General features: G+C 38.2%; 1 protein-coding gene across 1 annotated transcript in view; it reads right to left on the bottom strand.

Annotated features, from left to right (window-relative positions):
• SLC5A12 (solute carrier family 5 member 12) overlaps positions 1-16,779 on the bottom strand; it is a 63,398-nt gene extending 46,619 nt beyond the window's left edge. Inside the window, exons 1-2 of the mRNA XM_002709020.5 lie at positions 15,908-16,779; positions 5,411-5,476 (exon numbers count right to left, since the gene is read on the bottom strand). Of these exons, the coding sequence (XP_002709066.1) occupies positions 5,411-5,476; positions 15,908-16,246 (405 nt within the window). The 5' untranslated portion in view covers positions 16,247-16,779. The remainder of the gene's footprint in view (positions 1-5,410; positions 5,477-15,907) is intronic.
• Positions 16,780-17,393: the final 614 nt, after the last annotated feature.

Genomic DNA, 17,393 nt, shown 5'->3' with positions numbered 1-17,393 from the left:
CAATATATGAAAAGCCACAGTCAGCATTATATTTTAATGAGGAAAAACTGGAAACATTTCCACTAAGATCCAAAACCACATAAGAATGCCCACTATAACCATAACTACTCAATATAATTATGGGAGTTATAGCTAGAGCCATTCGATAAGAACAAGAAATCAAATTGATGCAAATGGAAAAAAAAGGAAGTCAAATTATCCTTGTTTGCAGAAGACAAGATCCTATATATAGGAGAACCAAAAAGATTCCACTAAGAGACTATTGGAACTCACAGAGAGTTTGGCAAAGTTCCAGGATATAAAATCAACAAACAAAAATTAATACCCTTTGCATACACAAGCATTGCCATGGATGAGAAAGAACTTGTAAATATTATTCCCATTTGCAAAGGTAATTACAAAATTTAAATACATTAGAATAAAATTAACTAAGGACGTGAAAGACTTTTAAAATGAAAATCACAGATGAAGACAGCACAGAGGTGTAGTGGGTAAAGCTGCTGCCTGCGGTGCCGGCATCCCATATGGGTGCTGGTTCAAGTCCCAGCTGCTCCACTTCCGATCCAGCTCTTTGCTATGGACTGGGAAAGCAGAAGATGGACCAATTCCTTGGGCCCCTGCACCCATGTAGGACATCCAGAAGAAACTCTTGGCTTCAGATTGGTGCAGCTCCAGCCATTGTGGCCAACTGGGGAGTGAACCAGTAGATGGAAGACCTCTCTCTCTCTCTCTCTCTGCCTCTCCTCTCTCTCTGCCTCTCCTTCTCTCTGTTTGTAATTCTAACTTTCAAATAAGTAAATAAATAAATAAAGCTTTTAAAAAAAGAAAATTACAGAACTTTAAAAGAATAAATAGAAAAAAACACACAAAAATGAATGATCTTCCATGTCATGGATTGAAAGGATATCATCAAAATGTCCATACTATCCAAATAAATGAGATTCCAGTTAAAATGCGAATATGTTCTTTTAAGACCTAGAAAAACTGACTCTAAAATTCATACAAAATCATGAGACCCCAATTAGCTAAGACAATGCTAAGCAATAAAATAAAGGTGGGGGCATCACAATACCAGATTTCAAGACATATTACATGAAAGTTGTAATCCAAACAGTTTGGTACTGACATAAAAACAAACATGTCAAACAATAGATCACACTAGAGAACCCAGAAGTTAATTCACACATTGACAACCAACTAATCTTTGAAAAATGAACTAAAATCACTCCTGGAGAAAGAAAAATCTCTTGGAATAATGGTACTGGGAAAATTGGTTCTCTACATTCAGAAGTATGAAACAAGATCCCTCCCATACACCCTATACAAAAATCAGCTCACAATGGATCAGGGATACAATTCTAAGATTCGAAACCATAAAATTACTAAAATAAAACATAGGTGAAACACTGTAAGACATTGGAATAGGTAAAAACTTCTTGGATAAGACCCCAGAATCACAGGCAATAAAAGCAAAAATGGACAAATGGGATTACATCAAACTAAGAATCTTCTGCACAGTAAAGGAAACACTGAACAAAATAAACAGGCAACAAACAAGATGGGAGAAAATATTTGCAAACTCTACATTTGATAAAGGAATAATATTCAAGATCTATCAAGTGCTCAAGAAACTCAACAACAAAACAAGCAATACAGTTAAGAAAAGGGCAAAAAGGGATCACATAAATAAGACTAGTGTCTGAAAATACTAACTGACAGAATAAAAAAAGGGAGAGAATGATCCAACATGGGAAGCGAGATACACAGCAGACTCATAGAATGGCAGATGGCCTAAACAACACTCTGGCCTCAGAATCAGCCCTTAAGGCATGCAGATCCAGCTGAAGGCCCATGAGAGTATTTCAGCAATGGAAAGCCAAGACACTCTGGAAAAAAAAAAAAAAAAAAAAAAAAAAAAAAAAAAAAAAAAAAAAAAAAAAAAAAAACACACCTAAATGAAAGATCTCTGCAAGTGAGATCCCAGTGGAAAGAACAGGTCATCAAAGAAGGAGGTACCTTTCTCTGAAGGGAGGCGAGAACTTCCACTTTGAATACGACCTTGTCTAAATATGATCAGAGTCGGTGAACTCAAAAGGCTTCCATAGCCTTGGCAACTCATGACAGGAGCCTAGGGTGATTACTGATGCTATAAACAAGAGTGTCAATTTGTTAAGTCAACAACAGGAGTCACTGTGCACTTACTCCTCATGTAGGATCTCTGTCCTTAATGTGCTGTACATTGTGACTTAATGCTCTAACTAGTACTCAAACAGTATTTTTCACTTTGTGTTTCTATGTGGGTGCAAACTGTTGAAATCTTTACTTAATATACACTAAACTGATCTTCTATATATAAAGAGAATTGAAAATGAATCTTGATGTGAATGGAAGGGGAGAGGGAGCGGGAAAGGGGAGGGTTGCAGGTGGGAGGGACGTTATGGGAGGGGGAGCCATTGTAATCCATAAGCTGTACTTTGGAAATTTATATTCATTAAATAAAAGTTAAAAAAAAGAAAAGGGCAAAAGATATGAACATGTGTTTTTCAAAGGATGAACTACAAATGGCCAACAGGAACATGAAAAGATGCTCAGAATCACTAGCTATCAGGGGAATGCAAATAAAAACCAGTGAGGTTTCACCTCACATAAGTTAGAATGGCTATCATCCAAAACTCAAAATAGAGCAAATGCTAGCATGTGGTTGTTTAAGCTTGTGATTATTAAAGTAAATATAAAAAAGTCATTTTAAAATTTGAAAGAAAATTAAAGTACCCTAATATACTGTTAGTAGGAATGTAAAGTAGCTCAGCGTTTATTGAAAATAATATGGAGATTCTTCAGAAATCTGAAAACAGATCTATCATATGAACCAGGTATTCCACTCCTGGTAAATTATCGAAACAAAATGAAATCAGCATATGAAAGTTGTCTGTACCTCCATGTTTACAGATGCTCAACTCACAAGGCTAAGACATGGAATCAACCCAGAAGTCGATCAATTGATGCCTGCATAAAAAATATGTGATATATGTATATATATTTATTTATTTATATATGGAGGGTTGGGTGTGATGAAATACTAGTCAACTATAAAAAAGATTGATATCCTGTCATTTTCAATTAAATGGATGCAGCTGGAGATCATTATGCTTAGTGAACAAAGCTAGTTCAAATAGACAAATATCAGATGTTTTCCTTGATTTGTGGTAGCTAACACATAATGTAAAAAATTGTAAAGTTTATGAATGAAAATGACATCTTGAAATTTGATTATTGTTTATAGCCCTTTTTTATACTCCTGAGGAACCATGGTTTTTCTAGCTACTATTTGTTGAATTCTTTATTTAGTGGATGTTTAAGTTTGTGATTATTATATTCAAAGAATGTCATTTTAAAAATTGGAAGAAATTAGGAAATAAAGAGTAGGAAGGGTAGGAATGAGGGAGGGAAGAAATGCATGGTAGGAATTATCATTATGTTCTCAAAACTGTGTATATATTAAATACACAAAATTTGTTTCCTTTATATATATATTATATATATATATATATATATAAGAGTTGATTAACAACTCTTTATTTTTTTGACAGATAGAGTTAGAAAGCAAGAGAGAGAGAGACAGAGAATGGTCTTCATTCCATTGGTTCATCCCACAAATGGCCACTATGGCAGGAGATACACTGGTCTGAAGCCAGGAGTCAGGTGTCTCCTCCTGGTCTCCCATGTGGGTGCAGGGGCCCAAGTACTTGGGCCATCCTCCACTACCTTCCCGGGCCACAGCAGAGAGCTGGACTGGAAGAGGAGCAATTGGGACTAGAACTCAATGCCCATATGGGATGCTGGTGCCGCAGGCGGAAGATTACCCACGTGAGGCACCCCCTCCTTTATATATATTTTAAAGTAAAAAGTTAGAAAAAGTACTGTGGAAGAAAGACTAACAATGTGAGTGAGCTACATAATCAATACATCTTCCAACTCATAGAGTTGTAACCATTGCACTGATGGAAATGCATTCCATCCCCACTTTATTTATTTCATTCTTAAAAGAAATTTATTTATTTATTCATTTATTTACATAAACAGAACAGATTTCATGTATTTCATATATACAATTTTAAGAACATAATGACATTTCCCATTTTACTTCCTTCCTTCCCACCCTCCATCCTCCTTCCATTCTTATTTTTCTTTTAATTTAGGCGGTAACATTTTTTTTTTTCAACTTACTTTAGAATCACAAGCTAAATGCTCCACTAAATAAAGAATGCAAGAAGCAGAAAGTACAATGTACAAAGCATGGTACGTATGAGGTCCCCTGCAAAGCCAATCAAGTGGAAAAGCTGCCTGTAAGAGGACAATATGGGGATTGATGTTGTGGCGCGGCAGGTTAAAGCCCTGGCCTGATGTGTCGGCATCCCATATGGGCGCCGGTTCTAGTCCCAGCTGCTCCTCTTCCAATCCAGCTCTCTGCTATGGCCTGGGAAAGCAGTAGAAAATGGCCCACGTCCTTGGGCCACTGTATCCACATGGGAGACCCAGAGGAGTTTCCTGGCTTCTGGCTCCTGGCTCCTGGCTTCAGATCAGTGCAGCTCCAGCTGTTGTGGCCATCTGGGGAGTAAAACAGCAGATGGAAAACCTCTCTCTCTGTTTCTACCTCTCTCTGTAACTCTGTCTTCAAATAAATAAAAATAAATCTTTTTTTAAAAAAGGGAAAATATGAGTATTTTTTAGGATTTAGTTTTTAAAAAATTTTCATCAGGGGCCAGCACTGTGGTATAGTGGTTAAAGCTGCCACTTAAGATGCTGACATCTCGTATTGGTGCCAGTCTGAGTATTGGCTTCTCTGCTTCTGATCCAGCTCCCTGTTAATAGACTGGGGAACATGGTCCAAGTGCCGGGGCCCCTGCCAGCCACATGGGAGACCCAAATGAAGCTCTTAACTCCTGGCTTTGATCTGGCCCAGTTATAGCCATTATGGCCATCTCGGGAGTGAAACAGCAGGTGGAAGATCTCTCTTGATCTCCTGTCTCTATTTAGCTCTGACTATCAAAATAAATAACTAAATCTTTTTTAGAAAAGACTTTAAGCAAAGCAGACATGTAAAGGAAAAAATCAATTATTAGACCATCCCATATATAAATAACTTACCTAGATTAAATAGAGGAAATCATTTTAATAATTTTTTTTCTGGTAGTCTACAATGTACATTATTTTTATCATTGGTCCAGATTTACAGATTCTACACAATATGTACAACTCTCACCAGTCACATGTCTTGAAAGTGCTATCCTCTGAAGGAAGTAATTTCTTGTTAGTATTATGTCTGCCTTTCAAATAATCGTACCCCCAATAAGCAAAATTGTATTTTGCAAACCCAGTTTCCACAATGGAATCAGCCATTATTTCTTACCGTCTGGATTATGTAAATGACTGTTGCTGCATAGCGAACTGGCTTGTTGAATCGTAGTTGTAAATACTAGAGGGAAAAGAAACACATGAAAGTCAGCATGTTTTAGAAAAGAGCTGGCAGCCTTCATTTTCTTGGTATTCCTTTGAGTCTAGTGCTTTGAGTTTAAGGTGTGATTTTGTGTTTAATATCCTGGAAAGCAGAAAAATATATGGATTGTTAAAAGTCAAACATATATTAAAACTCAATTCATGTTCACACTTCTTGTGATGATGATCAGAAAAGATAAATTGGTTGCTTGAATAAAATCTGTATCTTCTAACTTTCTGCCGAGGGTTCTTTCTAATGGATCTAGTGAAACTGTTTGTTTTACTAGTTATTTCCACTGCCCCTAATTTGGCTCAAACTTCCATTTCTTCACTAGATTACTGCTGTAACCTCCTATTTGATTTTTATAACACCAATCTTTGCCCACTCATTCCATCAACACTTACTTGACACGCTGATTCACTTAATGCACATAGATCATGCCATTTCTCTTCTCAAAATCTTCAATGATTCTCTACTGTTGACAAAATCAAATGCACATTCGAAGCTTGATAATTCAAACATTCTATTGTCTGACTCACAATCAATCTATCTTAAATCATACCACAAACATAATATATTCTCCACATAAAATGACTGTTCACTGTTCAACAAACGTTTTGTATTTGACTGAGCTTTCCTTTATTTAGATAGGACTCAATGTGGGAGCCTTTTTCACTAAATGTCACCAATTTCTAGTCACTGAAGTATGGCTCAATTGTCATACCTATCCCAACTGACATCTCCTCTGAGTTCCTATAGCTTTTTTTTTTTTTTTTTTTTTTTTTTTGACAGGCAGAGTGGACACTGAGAAAGAGAGACAGAGAGAAAGGTCTTCCTTTTGCTGTTGGTTCACCCTCCAATGGCCACCATGGCCAGCGCGCTGTGGCCGGCACATCACGCTGATCCGAAGCCAGGAGCCAGGTGCTTATCCTGGTCTCCTATGCGGGTGCAGGGCCCAAGCACTTGGGCCATCCTCCACTGCTTTCCCGGGCCATAGCAGAGAGCTGGCCTGGAAGAGGGGCAACCGTGACAGAATCCGGCGCCCCGACCGGGACTAGAACCCGGTGTGCTGGCGCCGCAAGGCGGAGGATTAGCCTATTGAGCCATGGCGCTGGCTCTCCTATAGCTCTTGTGCTAAGCTATCTCATGATTATTAGCTGCTGGCTTATAGTCTAGTATTGGATTTATCTCACTATACTAGGTACCCATGAATACTGTAACAAATCATGCTTTTTAAAAAAAAAAAAGATTTATTTATTTATTTGAAAGTCAGAGTTACACAGAGAGAGGAGAGTTAGAAAGAGAGGTCTTCCATCCCCTGTTTCACTCCCCAATTTACTGCAATGGCTGGAACTGCGCTGGTCCGAGTCTCCTACATAGGTGCAGGGGCCCAAGGACGTGGGACATCTACTATTTTCCCTGGCCACAGCAGAGAGCTGGATTGGAAAAGGAGCAGGCAGTACTAGAACCGGCACCCATATGGGATGCCGGTGCTGCAGGTGGAGGATTAACCTACTGCACTATGGCGCCTGGTTATGGTGATGTCAAGCATAGGGATATAGTAGGATTTTTGTAACGGTCGTAGTTACTGTTGAGTGCAATGCCCATAGTTTATTTGCATTCACTGTTCCAGTATAGGTTGATGGCACCTAAATGTACCTAAATGTGATGGCTTGAGTACTTTTTCTTGACCTTTTCACAAGGCAAGTCAGAAGTGCTTGGGGCACATCGCTGCTATTCAGCCATCACTTTACTGAGGGTTAAGCCAAAAAAATGCTATCATCTATACCTTTTGGAGAGAATAATCCCGAGACATAATCTATACTGTCTTTAGAGACCCTCATGGGATTGAACCAAAATTGCTCATAGTGATAATATGTGCAAAAATCCCATATTTTTGTTTTTGTTGTCTTCATTTCCTTCCATGTTTCACTTTCAATGGCCTACCAGTGCTCAATGGACTCATTTCCCTCTGGAATGACTTCCATTCACATCCTTCTATCAGGATCTGCCTCTCTGCAGGAATGCAATTTAGGGCAGAGATATTTCTAGCAAATGTGATGCAGCAGAAGACTTTCAAAATGTTTATCCCATATACGGAAGCTAACAAATCAAAGTCAATATGAATATAGAATAATGATTACTAGAAACTGAGAAGAGAAAAGCAGGGGGTGGGAGGGGAGAGATTGAGGTTAGATAACAAGTATCACATATAGTTTCATGAAAGGAATAATTTCTGGTGTTTTATGGAAAATGGGTAGATTATAGCTCACAATAATCTATAATATATTTATGAATACCCAAAAAGGAGGCACTCAGAAGCCTCAAATGAAGAACTGGAGATATAAGTTGTCTTGATTTGACTAGTGCACATTGTATATTCATAAATGTATTGGAATCTTGCATTGTACCCAGTATCCAAGAGGCATATATCTTTAACAACTGTTAGAAATAAATTTAAGGAAATGGAAATCTCAGCTATCTTATTTGAGGATTATACAATGTATCCATCTAATGTACAGAAAAAAATGAAAGGATTCTGAAAGTGGGCTTTATAGCAGCAGCAATCAAAATGCTGCTTGTGAGGCCAGCATCCCATATTGAAGAGCTCGGGTTAGAGTCTTAGCTACACATCCCATATTGGAGAGCTCTGGTTAGAGTCTTAGCTACACATCCCATATTGGAGAGCTCTGGTTAGAGTCTTAGCTACACATCCCATATTGGAGAGCTCTGGTTAGAGTCTTAGCTACATTTCTGATTCAGAGGCAGCAGCAGTGCTCAAGTTCTGAGTCTCTGACACCCATGTGGGAGACCCAAATTGAATACTAAGCTCCTAGCTTTGTCCTGGCTGAGTTCTGGCTGCCATGGGTGTTTGGAGAATCAACAAGTGAAGGAAAGATTTCTCTCTCTCTCTCTCTGTCTCCTTCTCTCTCTCTCTCTCTGAAATAAAATAAATCATAATTTTAGAAATGTTGCTGCAGTGATATGTGTCAGCTTGCTGACACAACCTCTTTCCTATCCTGTAAAGAACCTAGGGTAGCCTAAGTGGAGACAAACACTAACTGTCTTGTGTGAGTTCCCCCAGACCAGCAAGCTCCTAGCCCACACACCACCTGATGGCAGTCACAAAAATGGCCCCTGGTGAGACCAGTAGAATAACTTTAATGACTTTACTGACTTATGAGTTCTTTACAGGATTCTTTACAGGATAGGAAAGAGGTCGTGTCAGCAAGCTGACACATCTCACTGCAGCAATATTTCTAAAATTATTATTATTATTATTATTTTATTTCAGAGAGAGAGAGAGAAGGAGAGAGAGAGAGGGAAAGAGAGAGAAATCTTTCCTTCACTTGTTGATTCTCCAAATGCCCATGGCAGCCAGAACTTGGCCAGGACAAAGCTAGGGGCCTAGTATTCAATTTGGGTTTCCCACATGGGTGCCAGGGACACAGAACTTGAGCACTGCTGCTGCCTCCGAATCAGTTCAGCCAAGCTAAATTGATGATCTGAAGAACTGTGAAAACATAAAATTGCTGTCTTGAGAAATATATTTTGGGGGTGATGTGGTACACAGCAATAGATAACAGATACAAATATTGGCAACAGGAATAGAGAGATGTAACAGAGTGACAAGTACATGGTCTTTCCTTTGGAAACTGGGTATGTGCACATGAAGTCTGGGAAAACAAAGTTGAAGTTTGTCCTGAAAACTGAAAAGCTAGGGGGTGACTGCTGTTGGGATGTAGGAAAATTCAATGGTTTTATATCTGTTTAGTTTCACCCAACTAATTCAAGTAAACTGAGAAGACAGTATTGGGGAAAGACATGTAAGAAAAGCCGTGGATTAGAAGTCAGACTCCTTGAGCTCTAGTTACAGATGTGCTGATATCTCAGCCTGTGATCTAAGCCTCTGGTTTCTCATGCATGAAACTTACTTCTTTTAATAAAGTCACTCATTCATTCAGCAGTGATATTTGAGGTATACATCAGCTATTATTACAGTGAAAAATAAAGAGAGAACTCAATAGGAAAGTTGTAGACTTCATGTCTGCTTTAAAAAAATGCCAGGAGAGGCTGGTGCTGTGGTGTAGCAGGTACAGCTGCTGCTTGAAATGCCGGCATCCCATATGAGCACCAGTTCAAGTCCCGGCTGCTCCACTTCCAGTTTAGCTCCCTAGTAATGCACCTGAGGAAGAAGTAGAAGATACACCAGTGTGGGAGACCAGGAAGAAGCTCCTGGCTTCTGATCAGCCCAGCTCAGGCCGTTGCAGCCATTTAGGGAGTGAACCAGCAGATGGAAGGCTTTCTCTCTCTCTCTCTCTCTCTCTCTCTCTCTCTCTCTGTAACTCAAACTTTCAAATACATAGATAAATATTTTAAATGACAGGAGTGCAATTATGACCACTATAGTTGATTATTTTCAGAATTTCGAACTTACCACACTTTCTTCCATCTCAGAAAATGTCAACTTTACTTTTTACATTGCTCCAAACCCAAAGAGCATGAAGCCAGTCTTTACTCCTCTCTCTTTCTCCCTATGTCCAATTCAGAATTCTGCTAACCCCCACTTTTAAAGATTTATTTACTTATTTGGAAGGCAGAGTTACAGAGAGGCAGAGACAGAGAGAGAAATTTCCCATTGTCTGGTTCATTCCCCAAATGTCCACAACTGCTGAAGCTGAGCCGATCAGAAACCTGGAGGCAGCAGCTTCTTCCAGGTCTCCCATGCGGGTGCAGGGACCCAGGCGTTGGGCCATCTTCTACCGCTTTCCCAGGCCATTGCATTCTGTCCTCTGTTGCCATTCCTACCATCTATCTTGCCCAAATTAAGGCAGCAGGTTCTCAGTTATACTCTCTGCATCAGCATTCAGTAATTGACAATTATTCTACACATTCAGTAAGTACAATACACTCAAAATACAAATTATATCATGTACGTCCTATACCCAAACACTTTAATAACTCAAATCACCTACGTAAATGCCAGTCCTTACAATGTCCTCAATGGACTCTTAACATTGGTTCAGACCCTAGTAGACTTAATTCCTAGTTTACAAGAAAAAATTTTTCTAACATCATTTACTAGACTGAAGTAATATTTAATAATATTTTATATTTAAAACATCTAATTTTCAAAATTTAAATATAATTCCTACAAAACCACAACTCTAATTTAAGTAAGAACTAAAAGAAAACTGTTTTACAAAAGAACTTACTGAAGTAGTGGTTTGTGCATTCTCATCATGAAAAACTTTGAAGAAAGGGAAATAGTTCAAAAGTCTTAGACGTTCAATAAAATGAGACAGCTGTCTATAAACTAGTGCTAAGGGTAAACACAAACAGACTGGATTTATTAGTCTTTGATAAGAAGAAAATAACTTTCAGTAAAGATAATATGATGAGGTTAATTATAAACTGTTCAAGTAGATAACGAAAATGTATGATACTATAAATGAGCTAAACCTAATTTATAACGTCAGGGTGAGAACAGTTCCTTATACTTTGACATAGGACAGGGTAGTAATAAAGTAGCACAGATGGTGTAACTTGATCTTTAAATCCCACTACATTTCAACACATTTAAATTCATTGACTATTGCTGTATAACATCCACCCCAAAAATCAAGGATTTATTATTTTGGTGGGGATGGTTTCCTGCACTTATTTCACCAGAACTCTCATGTGTATGCAATCAACTGGAAGATCAACCAAGCAAGAAAGTAGAAGATGGTCTCACTTGCCTGTCTGGAGGCTGGTGTTGGCTATCAGCTAGTGTTCCTCCTGTCTCTTACATATGTGTCCACTCATGCTCCAGAAGCTAGACCAACTATTTTAGTTTCCTGACATAGCACTATCAGGGCAGCATTCCAAGAAAAGAAAGGCAAAACTCAGGCCTCATGATGCCTGGGCTTCAACCTCACATAATTTAGTTTTGCCACATTCTAGTGGTCAAGGGAAATCACAAATCAGCCTACAACGGAAAACAAATTCCATTTGCACCCATGTGGAAGACCCAGTGTTTTTGTTTGTTTGTTTGTTTTTAAACTTGAAAAGATCCTATAAGAAGAAAGAGAGAAGAGAGGATGAACAAAGAAACAGAAATTCAGTAAACTATGGAGAGATTGAGTTGTACAAGTTATAGAACAGTAATAGCACCATTAATTATGTACAACTCTTCCCTAGCATTTATTATTTGCAGAATTTGTGAAAAGCATTTGTATGTAATACCTCATTTACTCTTCCTTTGAAATAGATTTCTTTAGTATCACTATTTTATATATGTGTAAACCAGGTACAGAGAATTTAAACAATTTCCCCAGGTCATGCAGTAACTACGTGGCAGAGTTGGTATTGAAACCCAAGTAGAGCTGAGTCTAGAGTGCATGCTTTTAACTCTAACACTATACTTTTAATCTGTATAAAACAAGAGGCAGTCTCAAAATAATCTCATATGTACTTTACAGAATCTTTGATCTTAGCTTTTTTATTTTTTTTAAAGATTTATTTATTTATTTGAGAGACAGGGCCACATACAGAGGAAGAGACAGGGAGCGAGGTCTTCCATCCACTGGCTCAACCCCCAAATGGCCACAAAGGCTAGAATTGAGCCAGTCTGAAGCCAGGAGCCAAGAGCTTCCCCAGGTCTCCCATGTGGGTACAGGGGCCCAAGCAATTGGGCCATCTTGCATTGCTCTCCCAGGCCATTAGCAGGGAACTGGATCTGAGGAGGAGCAGCCTGGATATGAACCAGCACCCATATAGGATGCCAGTACTGCAGGCAGAGGCTGAACACACTACACCACAGCACTGGCCACAGATCTTAGTTTTTATCACAATTTTTTCATGTCTTTTTTTTGGAGGTGTTATTATTAGGTTAGTTAATTTTAATAATATGTAAATGACAACAATAATAAATATTTTTAAAATAACTAAAGTCAGTAAAGTCTCTATATTTCTTACATCTGTGCCAATTTAATAATTCAAAAGGAGACTCGTGTTCTCAGTTATATATTTGTTATTAGCTTAATTGTTTTGCAGTAACTGAACCACTTTACTAAAACCAGTTACAGCTAAGTATATTTTAAGTAACTTGTATGGAATTGACAGATTATCCAGAGTTAATAAATTGGTGAATTATTTCAAGACTTTTTTTTCATTTAACTTAAATATAACTGTTTGTTCAAATGCAGCTCATTTATTTTTGCAATAGTTTTTGAGCATTACAACATTAAAATATCCTGCAGTGCATGATATATGTACTCAATGTGTATGTGCATCTTATATGAGTACATTACACAGTACTTGGTATCTCTGCCACCACTCCCTAAAGCCCAAGGATGGCCTTCCCTCCCATCAGTGTGCCAACCAAGTGACCCCACAGATATCCAAAGTGCTTCCTCTGTGGGGCATCACACCGGTGAGGAGTGTTCCTCTGTGTATCTGAGCCCTCCCACCTCTTTGATGCCATCTTTCACTACTGTCCCTTTTTCTCACTCTTCTCCAAGTTGGCCGATTTCTTTATCGCTTCAAATATACAATCATACTCCCCTTTTAGGACCCTTGCCTTTGTCACTCCTTCAGTTCTCTTGTGCAGTCACTTGCTTTCTCCTTGTCTCCTATTAAATGCCCTATTACCATTGCAGCTTCACATGAACATGCTCTATGCAGAACGGATCAAATGTGAAGAACATCCAGCCCATGGGCCCTATGAGGCCCATGGTATCATTTGGTTTGGTCCTGCCAAGGTGACTGAAGTTGGGACTCAAAATTCAATAAATCTATGGTGGGCTACTTTTAAGTTGATAATTTTGTATGGCCTGCAAATGAATGATGTTATACACATCCAAACAGGCTCTGGAAGAAAAAATGTTCCCCACTCCTGCACCGGCATTCTTTATCTTTTCCATGTATTTTTTGCTTTTCTTTTTCTATTGTCTTATAGGAAAAGATAGCATAATGATTCAGCCTGTGTTCTCTAAAGTTAGGCTGCCTGGGTTTAAAAAGAATTCCCTTTTCTATCTGTGTAACACTAAGTTAATTCAATTTATGTGCTTCACTTTTCTAGTCTGTTAAATGGGGATGATAATAATAGAAATAATAACCATATAAAATATTGTTAAAGCCAAATGAGTTATTTATACTACATTATTAGAGCAGTACTAAGCACATGGTTAAACATATATACATTTGTGATATAATTATCTTGCACAACATACAATTAATGATTCTCTTTTCTGCTATAAAGTGAACTCCACAAGGATGTAGGCTTCATTCATTGTTTTACTGCCAGGGTCTAAAAGGGAGACATAGACCATATTATGTACTTAATGAGTATTTATTGAATAAATGGATAGTCACAACAATTATATTCTGTATCTGGGTAGTTTTACAGTTTAACAGGTTCTTTCACACTATACTAAATCTAAAGAAGGGAGTTACTATTTTCCATGTGGGTACTGGGACAACTTTCACACAAGTGATACTGTTGGTAAGCAACAGAGTTAGAAATGAAATGTATTCTCTGATTACAAATGTTATCTCATTTTATCTCTCTACCAATTGCTTAAGCCTTATTTTTTCATAAATTCGCTCATTTTCATTTTATTTGGAAGATGTAGAGACAAAAGAGTGAGACAAAGAGAGAAAGAGGGAGAGAAAGAGAATCTTCCATCAGCTGATTCACTCTTTCTCTTTAAATATCTGCAACAGTCAGGGCTAGCTCAGGCTGAAATCAGGTGCTAAGAACTCAGTCTGGGTCTCCCACATGGGTGGCAGAGCCAGAATTATTTGAGGCATCTCCTGATGCCTTCCCTAGGTGCCCACTGGCAAGAAACTGGATCATAAGTGAAGCCTAGATTTGAACCAGGCATTCCTATAAGGGATGTGGTAATAACAAGCAGAATCTTAACCATTGTGCTAAATATCTACCTTGGCAATTATTTTATTGAATGAATTATTTCATTTAAAAAAGAAACTCAGCAATACTTTTCAAACTTCTTTGTAGTTGAATGAAAGAGCCTATAACAAATTCATATTTTCAGAGGTAATTAATGGGCAATGTGATTTGTGTTCATTTTTACAGTCAAGTATAAATTTGGTCATTTTCTCTTGAATCTATATCCCAGGTAGTAGAAACTATATGGTGCAATCCAGATTACTTTCTTTTATTGTTAGGGGAGGGGTATGGAAGTAGCTGATTTTGAATATTTGTATTATGGTTACCTAAGGATTCACAAGTTTTGAGACTTTCTAGAATATGTTCAATTTCCTTAATGGCTTTTGAAAACTAGAAAAATAAACTTTAAAGATTTATTATTAATTTTTATTTATTTATTTATTTGAAAGGCAGAATGAGAGAGAGAGAGAGAGAGAGAGAATTTTCCATTTGCTAGTTCATGCCCCATTTGGACACAAAATCTGGGAGCCAAGAACTCCCTCCAGGTCTCCCTTGTGAGTGACAGTGGCCCAAGTACCAACATTATCCTCTGCTGCCTTCTCTGGTGCATTAGCATAGAGCTGGGATGAGAATGGCCAGTCCTGTATGGGTGCCAGTGTAGAAAGCAGTGACTTAACTTGCTGTGCCACAGTGGTGGCCCCAAGATTAATATTTTATATTCACTTTGCTTACAGAAGTAAAAGAAAATAGGTATGTTATGAGTCTTCTGTTCTGACTTAGTGGGGATGATACTGGATAATGAAAATAAATATATTTTTCATAGAAATTTATTAGTGACCACACTTAAACATTCAACTTATAAATTCAATTTTGAATGTGATAATTTTATTGAGGATTCTTGCAAAGCCAAACACCACTCTTATTAAAATAATTCCCATGTTTGTATTATTTAGCAATTACTTCCTACTAAAATATTTCTTATTTTTCAAAAATATTACCATTTCTCCAGAGTTTAATAATAATTATATTAAAATGCTAAGCTCTATTGTCTGATGGAAAGGCCACTATAAATGGGTATAGACAAAATATGTTTTCAATAATCTTTATCCACTGTTTAATCAGAAGTAAGTCATTTATCTGTATCTCAGTTTTCTCAGCTAAAAAAACTAGGGCATTTCTTCTGCTTGCTTTTCAGAATAGTGACACTAATAATAATAAAAATAAAATTAATTCTTTTATTGAGAACATCTCATGCACTATGCAGTGCATTGGGGGTTTGTATGCAGGTTCTCATCCAGTCCTGGAAAGATCCCTGTGGGGCTGACATCCTTATTTCCATTCCACTGATGGAAAGCAGGTGTATCTTCAATGAAACATCAAGCATTTTTTTTTCCATTCACATTTTATTGCCTTTTCCACATTCTGTAATTACCCTGGAAAATCAGCGAAAAAATGGGCAAGTGGGCAGAAAACAGCCAGTCCTGCTGGAATAGAGAAAAGAGCAATTCTCTTACCTCATAAGTGCTGGTGATGCCAGATCTGTAGAACACGGGCAGAAAGAGCTCTGATGTGAAGATGATGACAAGCGTATACGCAATGAAGAAGAGTATGAAGGAGGCCCCAAAGCGGTACACATCAGAAGGGGTCCCCAGGACAGTGACAGCAGACATGAAGCTTGCTGTCAGAGACAAGGCTACTGGGCCAAAGCTCATTTGTCTTCCCCCTACCAGGAACTCCCGAGAAGTTGCCTTTTTTCTCTCCTTAATGGCAAAGAAAACCCCAATTCCAGAGGAAACAATAAAAAGGGCTGCAAATACAACATAATCCCAAACTGCAAAGTTCTTCACCTCCATGCTGGTAAGTATGACACGAGAGAGTTGCGTTCAACCAGAAGATGTTTCCAACAGCAAAGCTCAGAGCAGGTGATGCTTTGCTAAGAGGGGGGTTGTGAAAACCTGCAGAGACTGAAGATCAGAGGCACTTGTACGTATCTTCAGACACCAAGCTGCATTTAGGGGAAATCTCAAAATTGATTGCAAAGAAGAATCTGGTATTGGTACCAACAGATGAGAAGTCGAAACCTGACCCAGCAAAGAGCTGTCTGCTCCTCTCTCAAGCATACACCACAAGGAAGGAATTCAGATGAGCTCTGAAATTAATAACTGCTGGGGGTGGAATGGACTTGCCAGATAACACTCTCTTTTATCGCCTAGATTTTTGTAACTTAAGGTTAAACATTTCTGGGAAATGTGGAAGTGATAAAAGTTGACCACCTCAGCATTTTCAGATGGTGAATTGGAATCTGTAAAATGCAAACACAATCTTCCTCGGAAGTCTCTCCTGAGTAAGGGAGAGTGGATGATGTGTACCTGCAATTGCTTGAGGCTGTGGGTGTGGAGGGAGAGGAGCAAAGAACAGGGGATCCGGGGACCTTTGCTCAAGTCCTGGTTCCACCTGGAGCGAGCAAGTGAGTGCAGATAGATTTTACAAATCATTTAACAGTTCTGACCTTCTCCTGGAACACCGGAATTATAAAACCTGACAGGTTATTATGAGTCTTTCAGGCTCAAAATTCCTGACCCTCTTTGTCCTGATCCGAAAAATGAAAGACAATGTTATCTATCCTGCAGGCTATTGTTTCTGCTCACTGTGGAACGCCCTGAACATAATATTCTTTGACTCTAGGACTCAGAAAATGGATGTACTAATAATGCACTAATCATGTGTAACCTTAATGTTCTCTCCTTTGTTTTCACCAAGTTACTGTGCTTGTATCTGGAGGCTGTTAGAACCAGGACAAATGAAAGAAGGAAGGTGGAAAAAAAAAAAAAAAACAAAGAAAAGAAAGGGGAAAATTAAATAAACAACAACCATAATAATCTGGGTTTCCTCATAGTCAGGTTTCCTTTGTTTAAATTATTGATGACTAATAGTTCAATATGTTCTTGATAAGTATGGCAAATCGCAGTATTTTAAAGATGACAATTAACCTTAAGTGTA

This window comes from Oryctolagus cuniculus, chromosome 1 (genome assembly GCF_964237555.1).
Source record: "Oryctolagus cuniculus chromosome 1, mOryCun1.1, whole genome shotgun sequence".
NCBI classification, from domain to species: Eukaryota; Metazoa; Chordata; class Mammalia; order Lagomorpha; family Leporidae; genus Oryctolagus; species Oryctolagus cuniculus.
The sequence above is the reverse complement of the archived record's forward strand: the minus strand, read 5'-3'. Positions and strand labels throughout refer to the sequence as shown.